We start from the raw sequence: 11243 nt of genomic DNA, 5'->3' as shown, positions 1-11243 counted from the left end.
ATACGTTAACATTTTTTATATTGCCATCAATAACCAAACAGATCAATAATGGGTAGTCTTACATTTTGAAATGCCACAACCATTTAAGTAAAAGAGTTAGATTTGTCAATTCAATACCACTAACAACTATATTCCCTTGCTTTTTTATTTTTGTATAACTTCTGACTCAACCATTGGCAAACCCAACTAGTAATAAGTAGTAGATCACAACTTAATTTATTATGCGTCAAATAATTTTTTATGGAAAAATTTAGGGACCAGCAATTTTATTGATTTTTGGCCAGTATGTAATCAGCAGAGAAAGGTGAGCTATTAGATGAAATCTCACACCAATCTCACACCATTAAATCATTATTGATGGCTATTTGATGGCTACCAATCACAAAAATTACTGGTCCTAGCATTGCTCATTTTTTATTATTATTATAAATATTATTCGGTTAAAGGAGTCTTTAATTAAATTTAGAGATTTATCATTATCCTAATAATTATAATAATGAGAGAGAGTTCTTTTATAATTTAATCCAAACTATTCTTCTTGGTTATAGGATTATTAAAAAAATATCAATCATCCGATGGACAAAACTAGTATTTAAATTTATAACTCTGTATCAATTAATACAAATATTAATTCCGCTAAATATTGTCCATGAATTTCTTGAATTTTTAAGTACTATTACCAAAAATAGCTTCTCTTGTAACCAATCTAATACCTCTAACCCACAACTCAGCCATTTGCACCCCACCCTCACATACAAAATGCACTTCCTTATTCTTTGTAGTAACCACATGAAAAATTCCTGCTTCATCAACATCAAACTTCTTCCTTCTATTCCACCTAAATCTCTCACTTGCTCCAACCTTAGCATTTTCACAAACCACATTCCTTTTACTTGCTTTTCCCCACCTTAAAATCCCAGCAACCTTAACCATCCTGAGTTGTTTGCTATGCGGTGATCCTTTACCACACTTTGTGTGTTTCTTAACTCTACCACCACACAACACTAACCTTCTAGCTGCCTCATCTAATATCAAACTCTCTGCTTCATTTCCATTTCCATTTTCTCTTGCTAGTGAAAGTGCTGTCTCATGCCTCTCATTCTCAACTTCACATTTGGCTCCAAATGAGATCAAAAGCTTACACATGTCGCCGCGGCAAGCTTTAGCCGCTATCATCAATGGGGTGTATCCTTGTGAATCAAACGAATTCACATCATAATTCCCTTCTTTTAATAGCTTTTGAACAATGTCTATGGCTCCATATCTTGCTGCCCTGTGTAAAGGATTCACCTCATTACAACCTTCAATTTCACTCCCTCTTCTAACCGCGAATTCAAGCATCACCTTTTGAAACGCTTCACCATTTTGGCTAACATCTATGAGGTTAAGTGCTGTCAAACCATACTTGTTTTTAAGCTCAAGTATGTCGGCGCCGGCGTAAAGAAGAAGCCTAAAAGCCTCAACATTACCCATAGTAGCAGCCATCATCGCGGCCGAGAAACCATTGTCATTTTGCTCATTCATATCAATGTTGCCATTCTCAATAAGTTTCTTAACACCCTCTATGTCATTCGCGCGAGTCGCAAACAACAAAGCAGAAAATCTCGAAGAATTGCTTGATTTAACAACCTTTCCTGATCTAATCACATCAAGGATTACTCTCTGGAACACATTACTCCATTGAACAGAATTCGCTATGGAAGCTAAACAATGACCAGATGAATTCACCAAACCCAAATCAGCACCTGATGATGCTAACACTCTAAGGCACTTCTCATGCTTGTACCTTACACAAATCATTACTGCAGTGTCACCAGATTTTGTTCTTGAATCCAAGTCACACCCACCTTTAATCAAGCATTGAAGAATGCTGCATGATCCAAGCCTTGCAGCCATGTGAATTGGGTGCACATCCGTCTGCACCGGCGCTTCAACATTCGCGCCATTCTTTACAAGTATGTTAAGAGCTTTCTCATTGTTGCAGATAATGGCATGGTGCAAAAGGGTTCTTCCAATGTGCAATGTGTTTGGGGAAATATGGCTAAGCAGCATCTGCAATATAGAACCAGTGGATTCAAAATATTCCACAGCACACCATGTTATAGGGTATGCTTCGGCTAGACCAACACCAACTCGAAATTCTTCTCCTGTTTCTGTTTCCCATGACCATGCCCCTAGTTTCACCTTCATATCAAGCTTTACACCAACCTGTTTCCATAGTTAAAGAACGAAAAGAAAACAAAAACAAAATCAATATCTGCGTGTAGATGTTGAAAGATAATGTATTTTTTAAATTTATTTTTAAAGAATTTTCTTAATTAAATTGGTCCATTAAAAATTAAAAATTAATCATATTGGTCCTTCAATCACTCCAATAATAATTTTCGTCAACGAATGATATCGTGAAATATTTAATTCACAACATACATGATACTTGATATGTCTAATTGAATATTAACTAAATATGTTTATGAAAATATATTTCTTTTTTTTTAATTACATAAACTATATTTTCAATATGATTTAGCGATTAAATTGATAAATTTTTAAAATATATTTAGTCAACGTCTAATTAAATATGTTAAGCATGCTATTAATTAATATTTCACATCATCAATTATTGATCAAAATTATTAATTGAGTAAATGAAACATAAATATAATTAATTAATTGATAATTTTTAAAAAACTAATTTAATTAATAAAATTTTTTAAAAATAAATTTAAAAAATATCTCAACTTTCAAAAACTAATTTAACCTAAAGTCAAACCGAAGGATACCTGCAACAATAATCTGACAACATCAATCTGCCTGCTAACAACAGCAGCGAACAAAGCATTGCAATCAACATTGGCGTGGAGAAATGGCTTCGAAGATTGCAGCAATGTCCTATCAATTGCGTTCACATCCACTCCATGCTGCAATGCGGAAAAATGTCATTATTTTTGTTATGGATAAATAATCAAACGTTGTTCACTTTCACCATATAATAAAAAGACGAAAATGCTTTTTTTACACTTAAGAAGTTCAGTATGTATCTAGAGAGTTATCATTAGATTAAGTTGAAGAATTGCTAGTTAAAAATCGTAAAATGATTTCACATGTTTAAATAAATTATTAATTAATAATTTTTAATTAACAATTTTACATAAAAATAATTATATATAAATTTTTACTATAAATTAAACTATAGACTCTATTTATTTCTCACATGTCATTCCAAAATTTTAAAGTTCACCATCATTTTTAAAAAAGTAATTATTTCACTCTTATTTTTAATAATGTCATTTTAAATATAATTAAAAATTAGAAAAGATTGGAACAGTAAATCAATCAAGCTCTATAATTTAACGCAGAATTTAAAAAATTAAAAAATACTACACGTATAAATTTTTTTTTGTACAAAACAACTTTAATTAAGTTGAACAATAAAATTTAGATGAGTAAAAATAATGAGATAATTTTTACTGATGTTAAACTAATTTGATTGAATTTGATTAACAAAAAAATTTGTACATTAGTACATGTAACATTCCTCCACAAAATAATGGGTGTTTTTACCTTGATGAGAACGTCAACAACATCAACGAAGCCTCTGGAAGAAGCAGAGACAAGAGCATGAACAGCAACATGAGGACGAATCATGTGTGTCTGCATGAGAAGTTCACTAAACCTGGCACGTCCCATGTAGCTTGTTTCCATCAAAGCCTCCTCACATGCATGTTGTGATGCCCCGCCATTGATGAGCACCTCCAACACTTTTAGATGCCCTTCCCTCACCGTCGCCGTCGTCGCGTACCCGCGAAATACTCTCGTGTTTATGTCTCCTCCGACACTCTGTCCAATTCAAAATGTCCCAATTCTGTTATCAATCAATCAAGTCATATACAAGATTGAAAAATAAGATTCACTTATTTGTAATCAGTGTAATTAAGTATTTTTTTAATATTGTTTATGAATCTTTTAAATTTTAAATTTTTACTTGTTGGGAATAATACACCACAGAGAAATAAAATAGACACAATCACAACACAAGAATTTAACGTGGAAACTCCAATTACCGGAGAAAAAATCACGGTCGTTGTCAAATGACAACCAGAGAATATCACTATGTGAAAATTGTTATAACACATAGACTTCTTTCTCTCACCGGCACCCCAGTACACCCACACCCTCTCAAAGCAAATATCTAACTACACCTCACAACACTCTCTAATCAAAGAGTATAGAGGAAAAGAAAAATCAGATACAAGCTTAAAGTGTTTTCGACTGGTGCAAAAAACAAATGGAAAACTTAGCCTCATATTTATAGCCTAGACCACCCACTCCATTTGCTATCCTAAGCAATGTGGGACTAATTCAACCAAATCCTAACATTACTTTGAATGATAAATTGTAATTTCTGGTTCTTAAATATTTTTTATTTCATATTTTCTTTGTCTCACTTATAAAATAAAATAATAAAAAATCATATTTTATCTTTTAAAATAAAATTTAAAATTTAAAATATCTAAATCTTATTAAATTCTTAAAAAAATTGACTAAAAACTAAATCTTAAATCACAAATAGCATTTTTTTATTCATTTTTCGAGTCAATTCATAATTATTTTTGAAGCAAATAACCGTTTTGACCCTATAACATTATAATTTTAATAAAATAAATATAAAAAATATAAATGATAAAATAATCTGAAAATATATTTTATTAGACAAATTAAACGAATTATTTAGTCAATTTACTAACATATTTATATACATTTAATTTATTTTTATCAAATAAAATATATCTTTGACAGAATTATTTTGTTATTTGTATTTATTGAAGTTCATTTTGTAAAAATACAAAATAGCTATTTACTTATACATATAAAACAAAAGTAAGTTAAAAAAAAGAGGAAGTTTACATTGAAAAAAAAAAGAGAATCTCAGGCATTTACATATATAACAAAGAGTTTAAATTTCTCGATTAAAATACAAAGAAATTGATACCCAGATCACACTCTTTGATCAATGAGGTTCTAATAATTGAGAAAAAAAAAGTTTGAAACATGAACAATTTGATTGTTGCTGCATTCATGTGTTGGGACAAATAATGTATTTCACATTGAATGCACTTGTTTTACAAATATATGTTTCTCATTTCTAATAATTGCCTCTAAGTTTTTAAAAAATATTAGAGTAAATATTTAATTTATTACTTCATGTTTATTTTTACAAAAGACTACCAAATCCTTTACCAAATATAAATAATAAAAATATTCATAATAATTTATTTTTTAAGAAATATGGAGTCCTTTTAAACAAAGACGATATCTTTTTTTATTGAAAAAATAACTATGGTATCCTTCAAAACAATTTTATTTTTATTTATTTTAAAAAATGACATATTTGTCTCAAAATAAATAATTAAAATCACTTTATCATTTTTTAGAAGATGTAATCCTGCTTAATTCGAGTTAAATAATATCCACCCATCAAATTATTAAAACAATATTATATAAATATAAAAAAAATAATTTATTAAAAAAAATTATACAGGTCGCATATTCAACAATCAAGAAAAGAGGAGAAAAGAATTATAGCTCAAATGACATAATTTATCCGTACTCAATTAAGAGGTCGCAGATGTAAACTCTTTCGTATAAAAAAAAAAAGGAGAAGAGAGAACTGAAATATTAACTACCAAAAGCTTCCTGAGTAGAGTCAAGTTGTTAGAATGCGCGGCAAGGAACAGAGCAGTAACCTCCGTCTTGAACTCCTCGTACACCGATTTAACTCGGTGAGCCGACTCGTCGTTCAGCACGATCTCCGTCCTTTTGGACTTAAACGACACCGTTCCCACGAAGTTCACGTCCACGTAGAGATTCGCCATTAGCTCCAACGCAGTGTCGTTTTTTCCGTAATGAACAGCATCAACCAGCCTCTGCGACACTTGTCTCTCATAATCAATCGGAAAAACCTGTTTCCGTATCGATCCAGAATTCACCAACATAATCATATACTTCCCTTTTTCTGTGTTGTGTTGTTGAAAACTGTTCCTATAAGATTTTACGGTGTGATGAGTACAGGTTTTTAATTTTTTTATTTTTTTATGATTGAGAATGAATAAAAGGAGCAAGAGAATGGGCAGAAGGGAAGCATCGTTATATATAATTATGTATAGGAACTAGGAAGTGACCAAACCCTGATTTTGTAAAATAATACAAATTAGGAAGAAGATTATATAATCCAGTTTTGCATGGTAAATGCCAACTGGCGTCGTTGAAAGTAACTGACCATTTTGTCTTAGAAAGTACATCCATAGTTTGAGGAATATTGGTGAATATTCTTATGATAACATAATGACATTGTAATTCATTATATGGTATGATATATTTTACTGACGAGTACTGCTAGAGAGTCAATGGTTTAAGTGTATAATGTGTATAATAAGTTATTGAGTTACAAAATAAACATCATCTATACTATTCAGAATAATCATCCGAGTATAATAAAAATCTCAGGTCATGAAACCACTCATCCCAAAAACTTAAACTGATTTTGGGGTTCTGATGGAAAAAGGTAACACTAGTGGTTATATCTCTAATAATCTCTAAACCTCAATTGTACACATTGTACAAATATTCTATTAGCTCCCTATACTTTTTATTTACTGAATATGTTTTGGCTGAAGTATCTAACGATTTATAATACTTGTTCATATTGTGATCTAAAATGATACCATGATTTAAAATTGTTAACACAATCTCTTTAAAACTAAAGAGACCCAACCATAGGAGTCTAGATAGGAGCACGAATCTGTGGGATCTGTTCAGGACATGAGTTCTATGATTTGAGTTCAATCCGACTTGTATGATAAATAAAACATTGTCAATCGCTACTTCATATATTAATTTTCAGCTTACTCACTATTACAATGTGGAATAATTTTTTAACATTAGGGGAGAAACTATCCATTACTATAAGTGAAGAGATACAAGAATGGTGGCGAAGTTATCACCTCTCTATAAATACTCCATCAATCTCATATATTTCTCAATTCCAATTTACTTAATCCTATTTTAAACTCTTGCTAAATTAGGTATTAAAATCTTTTACATGTACCCCCAACTATCATCCAAGTGAGGACGTCGAACAATCCACCATTTCAACGAGCAAACAGAATATGAAACCGTTCTCGCCGGACTTTGGATGGCCGAAGAAGTTGGAGCATCGAAAATACTTGTGTTTAGCAACTCTTAGGTAATAACTTCCCAAATAAATGGTGATTATTATGCCAATGATACGAATATGAAGATATACCTGCTCTTTATTTTTTCTTTCACTGCATTTCTCTGTAATTATGACTGCATACTTGTATTTGTGATTGTTATTCTGCAATATGATTGTGTTTTGTACTTGTTTACTTGACTTACTGATGTAACTGTACGAATTCCTAGATTAAGACTGTGAAATTCCTTAGTTTTCCTGCTTAGTAACCTACCGAGAATCTTAAATTCTCACCCCCTTCCTTCCCATATTCTGTAAATAGGGACATACATGATCTTCTTTGAGTACCCAATCTTTGGGTAGTATATCGATCCAGTGATGAGAGGTACAGTAATTTGTAGGTGGTCCACACACACGTACCTACTACCTCCTAACTGACCTTTTGCACATCCTCTTCTTGGCCTAAGTTCAACCCGGGCATACCTTACAATTTCTTGTTATCCAAGCTTTATCCAGGCATAATCTATTATCCTTTTTCCTTCGTATCCTTTGCACATAGTAGAACTCGGCCCAAAGTCTCTGATGCTTCATCAGCTAGAGCACCCTCCATGGTTTGACCCCGCACAGGAGTCGGTGATTCCTGATGTATCGATGCTTGCAGCCCTACCGCCCTTTCCTGTAGCAGAGCCGTTCGAAAACCTTTTGAGAGATGCCGCCGAACTAGCTATCCCCGACAAGTTTGGATCATCATCTTTAGGAGAGAACCCGCCGGCATGGATCGATCAGATGATCGCGGATCTATATTTTGATTCATCTGATGAGGTGGAGGCAGAAGTAACCGAGGAGGCCAGTAACAGCAACATCACGTGTCTCTGACTGATTTTCTATACTTGTGGACAAGTTTCTCCTGTTATCATCTATCAGTAATTTAGTAGTCTTTTGTCCTTGCCTTGTATAGACTTTTAGTGAGCTAGTATCTTTTGTGCATGGTCATATAAGTTAGACGGGTCCCGGCGTAGGGTGGCTTTTGTGAAGCCAAGGCCTGATAATATAAGTTCTAGAGTCTATATTGAATTACTTAAACTTATCTTATATATCTGGCTAACACATGATCTTGATAAGTGACACAAGCTCATATTTATATGTTTAATATATCTAATTTAGAGTCTCTAAGATAAGTCGAATAGTAGCGCCTAGTTAATAGCATTGATCATGACGTGCTAAGAATAATGAATCCCTACTAACATTCTCATAATTTCAAAGACATTTTCAAGAAAAATAATGCCAACACAAGTATACAAACAGAAACATACAACAGATCAGATGGAAGAAGAGCACCAACCTTAAAATGAAGAAGGGGCACGGATTTAGTACGCAGGAGGTGTTAGCATACCAAAACACTAAAAAGTTGTTTGGCGCACCGAAACGCTAAAAAGCATCAAAATAAAAATGTTTATTTTTTTAGGGTCTTTTTTCAATTGTTTATAAAATAGAGGGGTCACTAACTTCCTTCTTCTTCTTCAGTCCAGGTTCTCTTCCTCTCCTTTCCCGCAATCACACCGTCCCTTCCATTATCTCTACTGCCGACAATGACTGAAATCTCCCCACCACCTCTCCTACTCGCTCTTTTATCGTGCTACCAACTCTTTCTCCTTATCTTTAGGTAAATACTCATTGAAGAAGCTCAATTTTCCACACACTTTGGAACAAGTTTCACCAACTCTTTTCCCTAAGTATGAATTCCTACCGAAATTCTTGACTAGGTAAGATTCTTCGTTGACGAGGCTTTGTTTCACAATGTCCCTGCAACCTTTGCCGAGCTCCACTGTCATTTCTACCACACCTTTCATGAACTCTGTCACACACTCCTTCACTCTCACCCATTCACCATCACCGCCACTGCTACCGCCAACAACAAATTCCGATGAGTTGTTGTTTCTGTTCATCTTTCTCTCTCTTCATAGGGTCCACGTTTTTTTAAGAAGAAGAACAACAACAACAATGAAACGAAAAAAAAGGAAGGAGAAAAATGAGTATTTATTGAAATATTTAATTAATTAAATGATTTATTTGAGGTTGAATTTGAGAGTGAGTGAGTGAGTGGTGGTGAAGGAGGAATTTGGAGAGGCTTAAATGTTGACAAAAGAAAAAACTCAAAAGGCAAAAGAAAAAAGGTGGTGGGTGAGAGCAAAAAATGGCGGTGCTTTTTTTATGGTTATAGTTATAAGGAAGGAACATTTGGGACTTAGGAGCAAAACAAACAACCAAGTCTGTACCCTTTGTTCTTAAACGGTTATATGCTCATTCCCCTCATTATATTCTACCTACATCATACTACTCATACATATTCATTTTATCTTTGAAATTGGTGAATAACTAAAGAGTAAAGGGAGAATTAAGAGATGTTGCTACACACGTGAGGCGGTTGCGGATTGGAGATGCTGATGAGGAGGAGTCGTGCACATTGGCAGCGACGATATTGGCCAAGAAGTCATCCTGTCCACACACTAGGCCGTCATCGGAGGTGAAGTACCATCCTCTCTCACTCTGGCTTGATGCCCCACTCCGATGTTCAACGAATCATCTCTGCTTGCATCTCTGATGTCTATACAAAATAATACAACAAAAAATATTTTACCCAACAAAATTTCCTCAATTTTGAATTAATTTAAATATCTGATTTTTTTAATTTTTTGATATAATACTCCAAAACATTTTAAATATAACAATAATAACCATCATAAAATTAATATTTATAAAGTTACTCTACTGACACAAAAACATCATAAAGTATTATCTAGCCAATCATATAAAATTATATTCAGAAGAGTATCCGCCGTCAGATTAAAAAATATATATAATTCAATGACTCTCGTCAATAGACACATTGGTCAGCCAAAGAAAAGTGTTATGCGCACTGATCAGCCAAACCTCTTCGGTACATGGAATCCGTGCCCATGAAAAAGCAAGAAAATACAGTAAATGTAGTTACAGTGTGATGAAGAAGAAGAGTTTTCCATGACAAATAAAATGAAAAGAAGAAAAGAGAAGAGAACTAATTTAAGACATTTAACACATGATCAAATTTGTTCGCTTAACTACCAAAAAATTCAGCCAAGATTTTAGAGATGGTTCAGAATATAATCCTCGTGAAGTTGTGAAGAGTATAACCAAGAAAATAAACATGTTTAGCACAGCATAGGTCATGATACTCGTTGAGGGTTCTTGCTAAATAAGTGGCGTAATAAATGGAGACACTGCAAAACAATCCACTTTGATATCACCAAGATTGAGTTTGTTTGCAGAGAGATTGAGATAGAGATAAAAATTGAAAGATTAAAATTCAATATCATATTTGATAATAAAATATTAGAACTAAAATTTCAGTCTCAAAATTTAAAATTTTAGTCTATTTAGTAACTCTACAAAATAAGAACATAAAAACATAAAAACTCTTTAGTTTTTACTTTCTACATGTGTTGTTGTTTGTTTTGGAAGACATATATAATATAATGTGGAATAAATTGTGTTTATAATAATGTTGAAGTGATTCTAGCTCTTACTAGCATCAATATCATGCTTGTTTCTACTTTCTATCCAATTTGGAGAAGCATTACATATTATATATTCATAATAATCACGTATAGAAACAAAATTGATAGATTAATCAAGTAATTGTTTGCCTAAATAAAAACCTTTTGTTAGGTGGTGCCTATGGTTTTGAAGTTTTTTGATACATTTGGACAAGAATTTTTATGAGATTTGACAGATTTTTAGAAGAGTGCATTAATTCCATCCATTCTTAAATTGAACTAATATTGATACTTATGGCATTTTGTGAAAATTATGATAATTAGAATTTAATAGTTTTAAAAAATATATTTCTGTAAGGAATTAAAAATACTTCTGGATATTATCTTTTTAAAAATAGTTTTAATTATAACATTATATTATTATAATTTGTAAATATTATAATTAATAAATAATTACACTATTTTAATAATTAACTATTTTTTGTAAATAATAAAAAGTA

General features: G+C 32.3%; 1 protein-coding gene across 1 annotated transcript; it reads right to left on the bottom strand.

Moving 5' to 3' along the window:
• Nucleotides 1-666: 666 nt before the first annotated feature.
• Nucleotides 667-5999, bottom strand: LOC107468895 (uncharacterized). The gene is made up of 4 exons (XM_016088276.3): nt 5685-5999; nt 3562-3837; nt 2781-2918; nt 667-2208 (listed from the first exon to the last, which is right to left on the bottom strand). Exons 1-4 carry the CDS (start codon nt 5997-5999, stop codon nt 667-669), a joined length of 2271 nt encoding a protein of 756 aa, XP_015943762.1.
• Between the last annotated feature and the right edge of the window lie 5244 nt (nt 6000-11243).

This window comes from Arachis duranensis, chromosome 10, assembly GCF_000817695.3.
Source record: "Arachis duranensis cultivar V14167 chromosome 10, aradu.V14167.gnm2.J7QH, whole genome shotgun sequence".
NCBI classification, from domain to species: domain Eukaryota; kingdom Viridiplantae; phylum Streptophyta; class Magnoliopsida; order Fabales; family Fabaceae; genus Arachis; species Arachis duranensis.
This window is presented reverse-complemented; position numbering and strand designations above follow the sequence as displayed.

Coding starts and splice junctions, on each gene's coding strand:
- LOC107468895 (XM_016088276.3), bottom strand. CDS start 5,999: ATGATTATGTTGGTGAATTCTGGATCGATACGGAAACAGGTTTTTCCG. Junction 2,919..3,561: donor TTGTTGACGTTCTCATCAAG/GTAAAAACACCC, acceptor TCCGCATTGCAG/CATGGAGTGGATGTGAACGC. Junction 2,209..2,780: donor TTGTCAGATTATTGTTGCAG/GTATCCTTCGGT, acceptor CTATGGAAACAG/GTTGGTGTAAAGCTTGATAT.